At 45.6% G+C, this 16947-nt stretch overlaps 1 protein-coding gene across 3 annotated transcripts in view; it reads right to left on the reverse strand.

Moving 5' to 3' along the window:
• Positions 1 to 9043: 9043 nt before the first annotated feature.
• The window catches only part of ELOVL2 (ELOVL fatty acid elongase 2), a 61809-nt gene continuing 53905 nt past the window's right edge, over positions 9044 to 16947 (reverse strand). For 2 of the 3 annotated variants that reach the window (XM_084876146.1, XM_084876147.1), the window contains exons 6-8: positions 15888 to 16012; positions 15263 to 15397; positions 11750 to 12005 (exon numbers count right to left, since the gene is read on the reverse strand). In XM_084876146.1, coding sequence (XP_084732272.1) covers positions 11880 to 12005; positions 15263 to 15397; positions 15888 to 16012 — 386 coding nt within the window. In that variant the 3' untranslated portion in view covers positions 11750 to 11879. Of the gene's footprint in view, positions 12006 to 15262; positions 15398 to 15887; positions 16013 to 16947 lie in introns of all 3 variants that reach the window. The other variant, XM_084876145.1, reaches the window with a different exon arrangement.

Raw genomic sequence — 16947 nt, forward strand, 5'->3', positions numbered from 1 at the left:
GAGGTGAGTGAGGAGAGGTGAGTGAGGAGAGGTGAGTGAGGAGGGGTGAGTGAGGAGGGATGAGTGAGGAGGGATGAGTGAGGAGAGGTGAGTGAGGAGGGATGAGTGAGGAGGGATGAGTGAGGAGGGATGAGTGAGGAGAGGTGAGTGAGGAGGGATGAGTGAGGAGAGGTGAGTGAGGAGAGGTGAGTGAGGAGGGATGAGTAAGGAGAGGTGAGTGAGGAGGGATGAGTGAGGAGAGGTGAGTGAGGAGAGGTGAGTGAGGAGAGGTGAGTGAGGAGAGGTGAGTGAGGAGAGGTGAGTGAGGAGGGATGAGTGAGGAGAGGTGAGTGAGGAGGGATGAGTGAGGAGGGATGAGTGAGGAGGGATGAGTGAGGAGAGGTGAGTGAGGAGAGGTGAGTGAGGAGAGGTGAGTGAGGAGAGGTGAGTGAGGAGGGATGAGTGAGGAGGGATGAGTGAGGAGAGGTGAGTGAGGAGAGGTGAGTGAGGAGGGTGAGTGAGGAGAGGTGAGTGAGGAGAGGTGAGTGAGGAGGGATGAGTGAGGAGAGGTGGGTGAGGAGGGATGAGTGAGGAGAGGTGAGTGAGGAGGGATGAGTGAGGAGGGATGAGTGAGGAGAGGTGAGTGAGGAGGGATGAGTGAGGAGAGGTGAGTGAGGAGAGGTGAGTGAGGAGGGATGAGTGAGGAGGGATGAGTGAGGAGAGGTGAGTGAGGAGAGGTGAGTGAGGAGGGTGAGTGAGGAGAGGTGAGTGAGGAGAGGTGAGTGAGGAGGGATGAGTGAGGAGAGGTGGGTGAGGAGGGATGAGTGAGGAGAGGTGAGTGAGGAGGGATGAGTGAGGAGGGATGAGTGAGGAGAGGTGAGTGAGGAGGGATGAGTGAGGAGAGGTGAGTGAGGAGAGGTGAGTGAGGAGGGATGAGTGAGGAGGGATGAGTGAGGAGGGATGAGTGAGGAGGGATGAGTGAGGAGAGGTGAGTGAGGAGAGGTGAGTGAGGAGGGATGAGTGAGGAGGGATGAGTGAGGAGGGATGAGTGAGGAGGGATGAGTGAGGAGAGGTGAGTGAGGAGAGGTGAGTGAGGAGGGATGAGTGAGGAGGGATGAGTGAGGAGGGATGAGTGAGGAGAGGTGAGTGAGGAGACGTGAGTGAGGAGAGGTGAGTGAGGAGAGGTGAGTGAGGAGAGGTGAGTGAGGAGAGGTGAGTGAGGAGGGGTGAGTGAGGAGGGATGAGTGAGGAGGGATGAGTGAGGAGAGGTGAGTGAGGAGGGATGAGTGAGGAGGGATGAGTGAGGAGGGATGAGTGAGGAGAGGTGAGTGAGGAGGGATGAGTGAGGAGAGGTGAGTGAGGAGAGGTGAGTGAGGAGGGATGAGTAAGGAGAGGTGAGTGAGGAGGGATGAGTGAGGAGAGGTGAGTGAGGAGAGGTGAGTGAGGAGAGGTGAGTGAGGAGAGGTGAGTGAGGAGAGGTGAGTGAGGAGAGGTGAGTGAGGAGGGATGAGTGAGGAGGGATGAGTGAGGAGAGGTGGGTGAGGAGGGATGAGTGAGGAGAGGTGAGTGAGGAGAGGTGAGTGAGGAGAGGTGAGTGAGGAGAGGTGAGTGAGGAGGGATGAGTGAGGAGGGATGAGTGAGGAGAGGTGAGTGAGGAGAGGTGAGTGAGGAGGGTGAGTGAGGAGAGGTGAGTGAGGAGAGGTGAGTGAGGAGGGATGAGTGAGGAGAGGTGGGTGAGGAGGGATGAGTGAGGAGAGGTGAGTGAGGAGGGATGAGTGAGGAGGGATGAGTGAGGAGAGGTGAGTGAGGAGGGATGAGTGAGGAGAGGTGAGTGAGGAGGGATGAGTGAGGAGGGATGAGTGAGGAGGGATGAGTGAGGAGAGGTGAGTGAGGAGAGGTGAGTGAGGAGGGATGAGTGAGGAGAGGTGAGTGAGGAGAGGTGAGTGAGGAGGGATGAGTGAGGAGGGATGAGTGAGGAGGGATGAGTGAGGAGGGATGAGTGAGGAGGGATGAGTGAGGAGGGATGAGTGAGGAGAGGTGAGTGAGGAGAGGTGAGTGAGGAGAGGTGAGTGAGGAGAGGTGAGTGAGGAGAGGTGAGTGAGGAGGGATGAGTGAGGAGGGTGAGTGAGGAGAGGTGAGTGAGGAGGGATGAGTGAGGAGAGGTGAGTGAGGAGAGGTGAGTGAGGAGGGATGAGTGAGGAGAGGTGAGTGAGGAGAGGTGAGTGAGGAGAGGTGAGTGAGGAGGGATGAGTGAGGAGGGTGAGTGAGGAGAGGTGAGTGAGGAGAGGTGAGTGAGGAGGGATGAGTGAGGAGGGTGAGTGAGGAGAGGTGAGTGAGGAGAGGTGAGTGAGGAGAGGTAAGTGTGTGCTCCCTTGATGCATCACGCTCCCTCCCTGTCTCCTTTCTCTGCCCCTGTTTTCAGTAAACCGCCTCTTTTGAATCTGTTTTACTTCTCTTGATGTCTGTATTGGGGCTGTGGGGGCAAGAACCCCTTTGCCAGTGACACAAATAGCCAACACACATGTATTTCAGAAACACCCTGCCTTATCTGTTCAGTCTGCCAGACCAAAACTCCACAGAGCTGGCTACACACTAACAATGGCACTACATTCTCCCACTTCTGGAGGCTGGAAGTCCCAGGTCAGGGTGCCAGCATGGCTGGGTGAGGGCCTGGTTCATTGCCATCGCGCCTTCTCTCTGGTGGGAGGGCTAGCGCTCGCTGGGTCTGTTCTATGAGGGCATTAATTCTGTTCATCAGGGCATCGTTCTCATGACTTCATCAGCTCTCAAAGGCCCACCTTCTAATATCACAACATTGGGCATTAAGATCTCCACACACGAATGTTAGGGCAACACAAACATTCGGCTCATGGCAACAGGCTGCCTGCATGGCAGGAGGAGCCTCTCCTTATTCCAAGGATCATCTCAGCTGAGGTTCAGCTCTCAACAGAGCTTCATGGAGCACAAGGGAAACTCTTGTCTACAGCAGGACCAGCGAACTTCCAAGATGAGCCATAAGGGAGAAAGTCAGGCCATTCTGAAGGCCCAGAGAAGGAAAGACCAGAAATGGAAGACAATGGAGGAAATAAGTGGTCTTTACATTCACTTTGGTTCTAAAAATAAAGGAATTCTGGTGTCGTAAGTCTTGAAACCAATTTAAATTTATGCCAGGAAAACCATGCTGGGGTTTGTTGCACAGAAGGTTGTACTTCAGTATAATCTCAGATGTATAACAAGAATTGCTTTGGCTGAGACAATGGCATAAGTTGTGGCCATAGCTAGATGCATTGCACTCAAGCATCTTGAAATATCATTTCAGGATGATATCATCCACTCATTTCCCTGTTCTTTGAGTATGAATTGCACAGATACTTTCTTTGATCAGAAGCATATTGACTCAGAGCTTTGTTTGTCTGTGTTGCCTGTTTGGGAACCTGACATAGACCTCTCTTTTCTTACCGTCCATGGGACTCAGAGAAACTGGCTGAGAAATGGAACTTGCAGCTGACAAGTAAATAAGCAGACAGCAGGCTCTGAGAGAAAGCGAAGTGGTGGGTTGCCCACAGTACTCGAGAAAGAAATGGAGTCATTTTTGCTTCAATATTCCAGGATGGGTGACCCCTAAGGAGACATCTGGGTTCCACTGATTTCTAAGTCCTTCTCTTTATAAACTCTCCATTCGAGCTGAGATGATAAAAGATGTTCTGTATTTCTGCCAATAAGGCATCCAGATTAAGACCATAAATACATTTTTTTACATAAATTGTTCTCATATCATTCCCAGTTCCATATTGTCTTAGCTGCACCATCTCAACTGAGGTGCATCATGTCAGCTACCTGAGAATGTGGGCGCCTATGGCCCCTGTGGAACGGCCAGCACTTGCTTCTGAGGGTCTGCATACCATTAGGCACTAATCGTGTCTCTTTGGTGACTGTGAGGCTGGGTTCTTGGACTCTTGGCACTATTTTCCTCCTACGTAGCTCCAGGTTTGTCTTCTTCAGGGAATGAGCAGTGGTGCCATGGGCCCATTCTTGTGTTTGGGGGTGAATATAAAGAGCAGGCATTCAGAGGAGCTGGCTGGAATTGTAGCAAGGACTCTGACTTTTATCCTCACTACTGCTTCCTGCTCTAGTTCCTGTCTTTCCTCTACTTCAAGAATCACCTATCTGCTGATAAAGATAATGTTAAAGCCACTGGCAGAAGGGTGAGCAGCCTAGTACTTCACTCCACATCTCTTTGATGTTTCTTACGATGAGCACACTCTGGCCTGAACCACTGGTCAGCGTCTTTGATGGCCCTCCTACCACACAGGTCTTCTCCATTTGAACTGTATCCCTAAGAGCCTAGCTGTGAATGGCTTCTCTGTGAGAGGGCAGGGCGGGGCGAGGACAAACTCCTGACTTCACTGTGGGGCAGGGTGGAGTTATCCTCCATTTTGTAACTGAACCCTAGCCTTCACCCAACCAATCAGGGTCAGCCGAAGCAGTGACATCACCACCGGAGTAAAACACCAGGGCTTGGCGAAGGTCGCTCTCTCTCCCGCCATGCTGCCGGTGTGAGTGGGACAGAGCCCATGATAGCATGGAAGAGGCTCTTTTGTTTATTGCATCGGACTCGGCTCCCTGGTGGTCCTTGGGGATCATGAAGTCTGGGCGTAATACTCTGCTGCTCCCTGAAAACCAAGCATTCAAGAGAGAAATCCCCTGACCTGAATTTCCATAAATACATTCTGATTCACATTATAGTTATTCTCACTTCCACTTCACAGTAAAAACAAAAACAGATCGTATCCAGACTTCTAATTGGAGAGAAGACAGACCACCTTATGTAGAGAGAAGACAGACCACTCAGAACCCTAAAATAAATGACAAAGTGGTGAATTTCCTCAGCTTCCTTTTTGCCTCACATATGCCGAACTTAGTGGAAGAAGCCAGCAACTTGGAAATACCGTCAGGCATGAACAGTAGGAACAAAACCCCCAACAAAAGCATAGACAGAAAACTGTAGCCTGGCCAGACAGAAGACTTTTATACAATAGCCACTTTGCTCCAGCTAAATGCCACAGATCCTGTCGTAGCCTCCTCCCCAGTCATGCGAGCAAAGGTGGCGTGAGAAGCCTAGACTTCCACCTACACAAATACTTAATGGGGGTCCCGACATCAACCTCCCAAACTGCGCGGTGTGGGAGGGAGTAGAGCGAGGACTTTGGTCTTGGTGGTGATGAGGCCTCCCGTCCACACAGTGCCAGTGGAGACCATGTGGAGAGCATCGAGTTCCACCCCCATTGGCAGGAAAGAGACGTTTCTCTCTCTCTGCCGCGATGGCCAGAGGAAGACTGATGAGAGCCAATGACTTTCCTCAGCACCCAGCGCTAACAAAGCCTTTCTGTTTTTTTACCGGGCCACTGGATTTCTTTCTTTTTCGGCTCAGGCATTTTTTATCGTGTAACAGAATCTAGTGGCTTTGTAGTGTGGCAACTTGGCTAAGCTGAGCTCCATTTCTCAGAATCCCTGCTCCTCTGTGTTTCCTTTTAGGGTGGGCCACAGAGAGTCCGGTGGGGGATTTTGGAGGCAGAGTAATGAGACTGCCACTTGTAGTGAATTTGAGTTGTTGCCCATCTGCCAACTAGACTCCATGCTGGGAGGCAGCACCTGAGCCTGGGGAGGCTCCGCCCTTCTCTTGCCATCCCTGAGCTCCCCCTCCTGGCCAGGCGTGTGGGTAGCTCTGTGACACAGGCCAGGGGTGTGGGTAGCTCTGTGATACAGGCCAGGGGTGTGGGTAGCTCTGTGACACAGACCCTGGCTTCTGCAGGACAGTCTCATCACCAGGGTCGGAGGCAATGAGACTGCCAGGTTTCAGTCTGTCTTCATGGACTCTGGCTCATGATGTGGTTCTGGTTTGCTCTTGCTCTACATCCATCCTCCCTTCCCAACTGCCTCCCCTGTGGACTTCAGTTTCAACAGACACGATGACGACAGCCTCACAGAGGCTGCTCGATCGCTCCCACAACCACAGTGTCAAATCCCTGCACATCCATGTGGGTCTCCTTTAGACCCACTGCTTCTCTGAGTCTGGACCCTAAGACATGGGGCAATATAGTCTTTTGATAACACAAGGAGAAAAAACTTAAAATATAATTCAAAAGTATAACTATTCACACTTAACGATGTCATTTCAATTATTGTTGTCATTTTTTCTCAAGTCAGAAACAGTAGGTTGATGTTATGAGCTTACTGAGGAATGAGTAGTGGTCTCAGCATTCACATTCAGTCCCCATGTAAACGATGTGAGCGATGTGACCTGTAGAACAGTTATTGTACATAGCGCTTTCTTACCGACTGTGATGGCTTTCTTCCCACTAGGAGGTGTCCACTATACCCAAGCTCCAAACCCTGGGGCAACACGTGGCACATGGGAGGCACTCAAGAATACTTGTTGAGCCAAGATCGGTTTGGCTCAGTGGATAGAATGCCGGCCTGCTGACTGAAAGGTCCCGGGTTCGATTCCGGTCAAGAGCATGTACCTTGGTTGCGGGCACATCCCCAGTAGGGGTGGTGCAAGAGGCAGCTGATTGATGATTCTCTCTCATCGATGTTTCTAACTCTCTATCCCTCTCTCTTCCTCTCTGTAAAAAATCAATAAAATATATTTTTTTAAAAAGAGAAAAAAAAAAGAATACTTGTTGAAAGAATGGCGACTCCCATTAGAATTGTGTTTACCTCTGGAATTTCCTTGAACAAAGTTCCTGCCTTGGATATTGGGAGAATTGCTCACTCATCAAAACTAAGCTCAGGCATTATCTCCTTTAGGAAAGTTTTCTAAGCTGCTTTCAATATTTCTATTAGTTTACAACTAAACTAGAGGCCTGGTGCATAAAATTCCTGTACGTGGAGGGATCCCTCAGTCCTGGAGCCCTTGGGGGATGTCTGACTGACAGCTTAGGCCCACTCCCTGCAGGTAGTGGGCCTAAGCTGTCAGTCGGACGTCCTTACTGTTGCTGCGGAGGCAGGAGAGGCTCCGCCGCTGCACTCACCACCCATGAGCCTGGCTGCTGGCTGAGTGGTGCTTCCCCTGTGGGAGCCCACTGACCATCAGAGGGCAACTCCTGCACCGACCATCTGCTCCCACATGGTCAGTGTGCATCATAGTGACTGGTTGTTCTGCTGTTTGGTCAATTTGCATATTAGCCTTTATTATATAGGATGTTTCTCCATCTACTTTACCAGGTATGACTTTAAGGGCAGATAGTTCATATGGGTCACTTCTGTTCCCTAGTGTAATATACAGCACTAGACAAGGTAGATTCAATGAAGTTTTCTTATTTACTAATACTGGTAAAGAACTTTTGATGTTTCTCTTGAAATTATCCTGTTTTCTTTGATTACAAAATCCGCTGTTATTAACCAGACACCTAGCACAAACGGCTCAGTGAGCGCATGGGTTGTAGATTTACTTGTCCTCCTGGTATCACTCCAATGTTCCCTCAGCGCAGTTTCTTAAGACAGAAAATTGACATACAAATCAACAGCTTTTTCCCCCTCCATGACCAAGTCATGTTCACTGAAGGTCAAGGGATATCTTGGGCCTTAGGGGACTGTAATTAGTCTTGGAAGAGTGATTTTTTTCTTTGTGTGCCCTGGAGTGGAAATCTTCCTTAAATACACAAATGTATTTAACTTGATTTTGAAGAATGCCTGCTGAAAAACACATACTAAATTTTTCTTTACATAAAGAAACTATGAAACTTCCTTAGGTGAACATTTATCATGTATAAACAGCTTTTAATTTGCAATGATGGCTATTAGGCCTTGCCATTGAGACACAGACTTTATCTTTTATTCTTAAGCACAAAGTTCCAATGACTTGGTTCCACCTTGTTTAAAATAACGAAAGCCATCCCTGGCCGGGTGGCTCAGATGGTTGGAGTGTCATCCCAATACACCAAGGTTGCAGGTTTGATCTCTGGTCGGGGCACATACAAGAAGCAACCAATGCATGCATAAAGTGGAACGATGTTTTTCTCTCTTTCTCCCTCCCCCTAAAATCAACCAATTAAAAAAATAGTGAAAGCCCTTTAGGTTAAGGCTCTTGAAAATGTCCACTCTTTTATTTTTTATTTTATTTTATTGATTTTTCACAGAGAAGAAGGGAGAGGGGTAGATAGCTAGAAACATTGATGAGAGAGAATCATCAACCAGCTGCCTCCTGCACACCCCCTACCAGGGATGTGCCCGCAAGCAATGTACATGCCTTTGACTGGAATCGAAACCGGGACCTTCCAGTCCGCAGGCCGACACTCTATCCTTTGAACCAAACCGGTTTCGGCGAAAATGTCCACTCTTGACTCCCATACCCTAGCTGCCATTCAGATCATTAGCATGAAGTTTCCCTCTTTGGTGCCATCATCCACTCTCTCTTCCCGCCTGCCTTTCCTTAACATAACCTGCCCACCCCAGCTACACTCCAGGAATTTAACCAGCTTCATAAGCAGACTTTGAACACATCTTTTATAGCTATTTTTGGACATGTGTCTTGTTCTCCTTAACATCACATTGAAAACTCTTCTCTCTGCATCGACACCGCCAATCTGTGATCCTGTCCACAACCTTGACTTCAGTCTCTCCCAAGCTCCACCATGGTCAAGTCTCAGCTCATGCCCACTCCTGAGCTGCTTGACTAGGCTCCAGTCCTGGGATCCAGCATCAGACAGTGCTGTCTGTGCCTAATACAGTCTCCTTAACCCCCAGCGCTCCTTCCAGGTTATTCTGCATAGTGGGATGTTTGTTATACCTTTATATCCTCCGCTTATCTAACTGGCTTTAGATTTTTCTTGTGAATGACTAGTTTCTGAAATAGTTTAACTTGATATATGAATACTATATAAAGGCAGTAATGCCACATAAAGAAAAGCTCACTGCTTACTGAAATGAAAGAGAAATTAAATGCCTAAAATGAATTGCTAAAATATTACTTTATTGTTTAGAAAATCCTGAATAATAGGTTATTTGGAATCCCATGCAAACACACATTTTAACCAGATAAGAAAAATCACAATATGCTTACTTTAGTGTAAAAATCAATTTATTATACAACAATCATACAGAATGCTTTTTCTCTATCTACAAAGAAAAATGGCTTCTCCTGCCTCCCTGGACACCCCAATCATGATACTATGTTCTTACGATATAAGTACCTTTAAAAGAAAACAACAAAGAGATTATAAACAAAAAAGAGTCTTATTTCTCAAATAAGGAAGCCCCCCAAAACATCATGAAATGACATGGAAATATTAGAGAACCAGATGGTCCTTACAAGGTGCTGCTCTGCCCATCGCAGTGTAGGCCATTCTGCCTTAAAATAAAAATAAGCAATGCCTTTCACATGGGAGTGGGAGGCTTTACCCCCAATATGACAAGTAACACAATATATAATTTTGAAGGATAGAAAATTTATATTTTTAATTCCATTAAGTAAATGTTTTATTCTGTTAGTTTAAAAATTGGGTGAATTAGCAGATATGCTTATAAGTGTTTTCATTCCTAGAAAAGGAAATTCATTTAGGAAAAACAGTTTTCCATTTTTTTAAACAGATTACATAGATTTTTAAAAATAGTTTTGTGTTTAGGAAAATCACATTAAAAATAAACATTGTGTTTTTTTAAAGTTGCAACACAATGACTCAATTTTTGTGGCTAAGAATTCATAACTCTATAATTTAACTGGCCCTTGAGTGGTTTAAGGCTACAAGTTTTTATCAAGCTTTTCTAGGACTAAAGACCAATGGGGAATAAGCATCCTGAAACCTCCAACTAAACTGAGCTTGAAAGGGCCAACTACCCAAGCTCTCCCTTTGATCTGAGGGCCCCGCGCTCTGCCCAGGGAGCGCCTTGGCTGTGTCACGGCTGCCTCCTTGCTCTGCGGGGAAGAGCACCCAGACTGCAGCTATGGTGGAACAATAAGCTGAATGAGTGAACGACCAGCATGTCTGCCTTCTCTTGGGATCTCATCTTTACCTGGAACTACTTTGAGAACAGATTTTAGCCACGTCTGAGACCTAAAACAACTTGAGTCCAGTTGTACAAGGGCTTTCTCCTTGGTCCAGCTTGGGCTGGTCAGAGAGGAGCAGTGACAGTCATACTCGAAGTTAGCCCTTGTTTTAAAATGAGTTTCTGGGAGAGAACAGTCTTTAACACACAGTTACACTGTGATGGGAGTGGGAGTCAGCACCCTGGAGCAAGTCATTATTAGAAAACTTCTTAGAGAAATAAGCCCAAGACAGGTGGGCATCAGCTAGAGATGTCTGTTCAACAGAAATGGGTCAACAAGTAGGGAAGGGAATGTTAGGTCCAACCCTTTCCCAGGGACACTAGTCTAGCTCAGTCCCTGACCACCATGGGCCGGAATCCTAAGTGGGTAGTTTACATGAAAGAGAAGATAAAAAAGTCAGTACGATGTCAGGGTACAGTGTCAGTACAAAAGTTGTGTTTTTATTTTTTAAACAGGAAAAATAATTTAAAAGCTAGAGCTCAGGGGGAAAAAAAAAAAAAAAAAAAAAGGCCAGAAAGGGCAGCCGGGCACTCCCAGACAGACTGGAGCGCGCTGGGGCAATGGAGACAATGCCTTCCTGGCACTTAAGCATTGGATGTCAACGTTATGACCTAAAACATCTCAAAAAGAAGGTGCAGGGGATAACAACACTTCACAGGGTATGAATCTTCATCAGATCTTCAGAAAACATCCCGTTTCCGCTCTTGGTACAACGTGACAGTGAGCACCTGACCCGCACGTGGAGCAGGACGGAACTGTCCTGTGATGACTTCTGTGCTTTTGTGCCGGATTCTTGGTCCAGATTGTATGACAGAACCGGGAAAGGAGGGCTGAGTTTGCCAAATCGGCACTTTTTGGCCTGGCTCTTTACCAGTCCATGGCTCAGTGTTGAAATCTTTCTATCATCCTCCAATTTTTAGTTACCTTTTTCAAAAATTTAACCGGCATAAGACTGATAGCAGGTAATAAGGAGCAATATTCACAAAGGGTTCAATGTCTCTTCCCCCCAAAGCTCTGTGAGTTCTGATTTATAAATGTCCCAGAGGCGTATCCAAGGAAAAGGGCAGACTGGATGTGAGTCCTTGTTCAGAAAGCAACAGGCTGCCAGGTTTAGATCTGCTTTGGAACTCTGAGCACTGTGTCTGTCTGTATCCTAACCGAGGCAACTTAGCATGAGAGGTAGACATGAATAATCAAGGAAACCAAATTAAAACTGAGGAACAACTATTCAAAGCCCCTGAGCTACGAGGATTTGGCAGAGGATTTTTTCTCAGGTTTCATCACCACATCACTGTGTTGAAAGTTAGGAGTGGTTATGGGAATTTGACAGACCCAGCTTAAAGTTTTGTTAGCTTCTCCATTTATAATCCTCTTTTAACATCTTCTGGGGGTTGATCCCTAAAGGAACAGAGGGACTAATTCCTTTATGCACTGACAATTATTGCTTCATGTAGATTAGAACACCCCTGTACCTGGGAGGTAACTAACATTTTCTTTTAAACATTTTCATGAGGACAAATTGTTAACTTTTTATCTGAAGACCTACTGTGACAGACAGTGCCCTGCTCCCTGGTTGTGTGTGAGGCAGCGGGAAGAGCTCCTGTGAGGGGCAGGTGTGTGTGTGGTGGGGGAGAGGCACCAGTGGGAGGGCTGCAGAGTTCACCTCAATGCTGACAGAAGCACTCAATTAACCGATTAACCTCATAGCAAGATATTAATACATTCTGGTACAAATGATTTATAAACTCAAAGAAGTTAGTGTATGCTAAAGCATATATAACTTTCAATTCAGTCCTTGCCCAAGAGCAAGCGAATCTGTTAGGCCATTATATATGCTGTCTGCTGCTCGATATTACTGTGCCTTCTTGCTCAGCACCCCGTTAGCTGCAGTGAAGTAGGCTTTGGAGAAACCATTCTTAACTTCTTTCCCTGCTGGTAACTCTTCCGTCGCTTTCTTCATTGGCTTTTTTCGGTATGTCTGTAGGATGTGTACATTTTGAAGAGAAAAAAGAAAAGGATTCTTTAATAAGACGTCCCTAAAGTGGCATGTAGTCTAAAATAGTATGATTTTCTTGGGTACTGGACTTTGTACTAGTAATAAGAATTCTTGTTTTAACGTGACAATTTTAAAGCTTCTGGATCTACAGTAGCAGGAACATAAGGTAGTGACAGCTCAGGAGTGCTGAGCGTCCCTGGGGCATGGGCAGCCCGGGCAGCCCAGACGGCCTGCCTGGGAGCAGGAGCAGCACGTGAAGGCGCTGCAGCCATGGGAAAGGGCCCCGGAACAAATGTGGGGACTGCAGTGAAGCTGTGAAAAGCAGAGGCTTATGTTCTGCATGAAATGACTTTATGCATTTGTCAAAATCCATAGAACGTACAACACAAAGAGGGAAATGTAAACCCTGGACTATAGTTAGTAATGTGTCGATATTGGCTCATCAATTGTAACAAATGCAACACAATACTAAATGCTAATAGGAGGAACTGATGGGATGAGGGGATACATGGGAATTCCATACTACCTGCTCAGTACTGTAAACCTAAACTACTAAAAATAAGGCTATCAATTATTTTTTTAAAAAGCTTTTGGTTAAAAATAAAAATAGGGTGAAAACAAGACATATGTATGAATTCTAATGAAAGGTTGTTTCTTTCACCTTATGAGCATAGTACTTATGTATTATGGGATTGGCATTTAATTTATTCTGCATTAGTTGCTTACATGGAAAGCATATATATATTTAATTGAGGAATAACTGACATACATTATCTTAGTTTATAGAGCTACGTAATTCAATATTTGTTTATATTGTGAAATTATTGCCACAATAAGTCTAGTTCACATCTATCACCACACAACTTTTTTCTTGTGATGAGAACATATACTTTTTTTGATCCTCACCTGAGGATATTTTTTCCATTGCTTTTTAGAGAAAGTGGAAGGGAGGGATGAAGGGTGAAGCGGGGGAAAGAAGAGGGGAAGGACGGAGGGAGAGAGGGAGGGAGGGAGAGAGAGGGAGGAAGGGAGAGAGAGAGATAAGAGAGACACATTGACTAGTTGTCTCTTGCAAGACCCTGATCGAAACTGCAACTGAGGTACGTGCCTGTGACCAGGAATTGAACCCAAGACCTTTTGGTGCTCAGGCCGACTCTAATCATTGAGCAACACCGGCCAGGGCCTGTGATGAGAGCTTTTAAGATCTACTATCTTAGCAACTTACAAATATGAAACACAGTATTATTAACTACAGTCACCATGCACAACATTACATCCCCAGGACTTAAGGACATAGTTAAACAAAAATACAATTCAAGTGAAAATGTGCTGTACTAGTACCTGGGGCTTTGCTTGATTTGGGTTTTGGCATATCTTTGCTCTTCTGACAAAATATCTAATCCCATCTCATTTTTATCTTTTTTATTTTTTAAAACAATGGTATTAAGGGTTAAGACTAAGAAAATATACTCAACTTTAAAAGACTAAGATTCAATTGAATCAAGTAGTTAAAGCTCTGAGTGCCAGTGGCAGTCCTTGCTGGGCTATGTGTTTCTCTTCAAATTTCAACACCAAAATGACTCCCTTAGCTGTCCTTCAACATTCAGCCCCCTTACACACCCCCCCCATCCGACCTGACTCGACCCGACCCCACCCCACCCCACCCCCATGGCTTTGTTTGGTTCTATCAATGGCTATTTCTTTAGAAATTCTCAAAGGAAACTTTTATCTCTTACAACGGACAAAGCCTAGCCAGTCTACTTTCAGAAACAAAGAGCTGAAAAACTGTCCAAAGTTCAGTTCCCACAGTTGTACTTTGTATAAAATACTATGGGTTGACTTTCAGCAAATGGAAACTAAAAAATCAGAAAGCACTTGTATGTCTAAAGAAGAAGAAAATACAGCTGAATACATTTTCAAAAGTACTATTTTGAACATAAATATCCTCTTTTTTTTTTTCATGAAGTTTTCTATTTCTCCAGCCCACAGAGGAGAGAAATTTAAACCTAAACCAGCTCAGCCAGTGCGTCTAAGTGGTTGAGTGTGGACATATAAATCAGGCCGTCACAGTTGGATTCCTGGTCAGGGCACTTGCCTGGATAGTGAGCTCAATCCCCAGACGGGGCATGCAGGAGGCAGCCAATCAATGATTTTTTCTCATCATTGATGCTTCTATCTCTCCCTTTCCCTTCCTCTCTGAAATAAATAAAAATATATTTAAAAAATAAAATAAACCTACAACCACCTGAGGCCTGTGCGGTTACCACTTTATCAGTTCTGATATCACAAAGTTGCTTTGAAATTGCATTTTGAAGCTCTCCTCCCTTTAAATTGTTAATTAAAAAGAAAATAACACCTGTCCTGGCGGGGTAGCTCAGTTGGATGGAGCGTCATCTGTGCACCAGGTGACAGTTCTGTGTAAAGTTGACGGTTCTATTCCTGATCAGGTCACATAGGTTGCGGGTCTGTCCCGGTTGGGAAGTGCCCAAAAGCAACCAATCGATGTTTCGCTTTATATCAATGCTTCTCTCTCTCTCTCTTCCTCCCTCTCTTCTTTCCTCTCCCTCCCTCTAAAATGACACTCAAGAAAAAGTCAATGTGACCTTTGCATACTCATTTGCCTTAAAATAATGTTTTCCAAGGAAACAGTGAGTCTATACCATCACAGTAGCTGGTATGGAAATAATTTTTTAATATTAAATACCGTGTTTCCCCAAAAATAAGACATCCTCCGAAAATAAGACCTAGCACATGGAAAGATAAGACATCCCCTGAAAATAAGACGTAGCGCAACTTTGGGAGAAAAAATTAATATAAGACACTGTCTTATTTTCGGGGAAACAGGGTACATGTAGCCCATGTTTTTCTTCATTCACATACATTTCCTGGATCCATCTTACTGTACACAATGTTTAACTTTTTGACTTCAGCTTTGGTAGACAAGTGCAAATGTATGATACAAATGCATACTATTTAATAAAACTATATGTATACATTGAAAAATGTCTAGCAGAATGCCCACTCAACTGACACTGGATAAGTTATCCTCTGAGGAGGACTTCCTTCGCTGAGAGAGGAGTTAGGGATGAAGGTTTCATTTTTATTTTGTGCATCTCTGTTATTTGAATTTATCAACAAACATGTGCTACTGTGATATTTAATCAGTAAAACTAAACACATGTGTAATGGAGAAGCGCAGTCTCTTACGTTTTACCACTGAACGCTTACACGTAACTTACCTGGAAGTAGAAGTTTAGGAAGAGGATGACTAAGGTGAGCATGTAGGAAGACTGGAAGATCAGACACCCGAAGGGGAAGCCGCAGGGTTTCACAACGGCACTCAAGGTGTGGGTGATGGTGAGCACGAACTGCACCTGGAAGGCAGGCGGGAGGGCACCCGGTGAGGGAACCGGCCGAGCACGGGACCACTGCCAAGTTCTGCACATCTAGAGATCAACTACTTTGATTCCTTAAATTGTATAAGAATAAAGCAAAAAAAAAAAAAAAATGCTAAAGCAGGCTATCCTATCCAGAAATTTTATTAGTAAGCAACTATAATTGCTCACTTAATTGCTCACTACTTTTCTCATGGAAAAGTAGCAGTTGAAATGATTTAACAATGACATTAATTTAAAAAGAACTGTCTATATTCCAAAGCAAGAAATAAGCTAGTTACACACACAAAGGATGTTTTTAGCATGCAAGATTTCCTTCATCATAGTGTCTTTGAGAAAATGGGCGTTTTTGTCACATGTGGCAAAGCCTCTGACTTCTAGGAAGTCTGGGTTTGCTGTGACCTTTCCCAACACATGTGGATATTTAGGAACTTCACCGGGAGAAGAGCTGAAGGGAGGGAGGACATACCAGCTGAGCCTGGGTGAGGTATTTCTTCCACCACAGATACTTGTGCATCGACGGAAACACGGACAGTCCGTAGTAGGAGTACATAAGAATGTGGATAAAACTATTCAGAGTGGGTCCAAAGAAACCTATGAAAGTAACACATAGGAATTACTGCTCTTCTAGAAAGTAAGATTGTTCATTCTTTGTCAAGTGAGATCCTTCCTGCTCATCATGAAGATGAATAACAATATGACACTAACAGTTCACACTCATAAACTCCCTAATTACTGTGCCATCACTCCAGGATTCAGCAAGTCACCTAACAGGACTAAACCAAACCAGTAATTCTTGCTGTGCAAAGGCTTTATTGTTAAAGAGAAAGGTTTTACTGTCAGCTAATCATGGAGGGGAAAAAAGTTAGCTTAAAGCCAATGACAGAAGTATCTGCTTTAGCTAAATCTTAGATGAGCCATTCTGGCTATAGAAAGAGAGCCTTCAGCCCTGGCCAGTTTGGCCCTAGGACTGAAACGTCAGCAGGTTCAATTTCTGGTCAAGGGTACATACCTTGGTTGCAGGCTCCGTCCCTGGCCCTGGTCAGGGGCACTTGTGGGAGGCAAGGGAGGCAACCAATCCATGTGTCTCACATCGATGAATGTTTCCCTCCCTCCCTCCCTCCCCTCCTCCCCCCTCCCTCCCTCCCCCCCTCCCCCTTCCCTCCCTCCCCCCTTCCCCCCTCCCTCCCTCCCCCCCTCCCCCTTCCCTCCCTCCCCCCCTCCCCCCTCCCTCCCTCCCCCCTCTCTCCCTCCTCCCCCCTCCCTCCCCCCTCCCTCCCCCCTCCCTCCCCCTCCCTCCCTCCCTTCCTTCCCCTCTTCCTCCTACTCTCTTAAAAAAAAATCAATGGAAAAAATATCCCCGAGTAAGGATAAAAAAGAAAAGAAAGAGAGCCCTCAGGACATGGCTGAAGAGGCTACTCAAGAATCAAGGGAATTATGTTGGTCTTCATAATTAAGTAAATAAAATCTACTTGAAAGAAACCTAAGAACCAGGAGATGGTGGGGAAGGGGAGCAAATGTGGGGGGAA

The sequence above is a fragment of the Pipistrellus hanaki genome, assembly GCF_964339955.1.
Source record: "Pipistrellus hanaki genome assembly, chromosome: 2".
Classification (NCBI taxonomy): domain Eukaryota; kingdom Metazoa; phylum Chordata; class Mammalia; order Chiroptera; family Vespertilionidae; genus Pipistrellus; species Pipistrellus hanaki.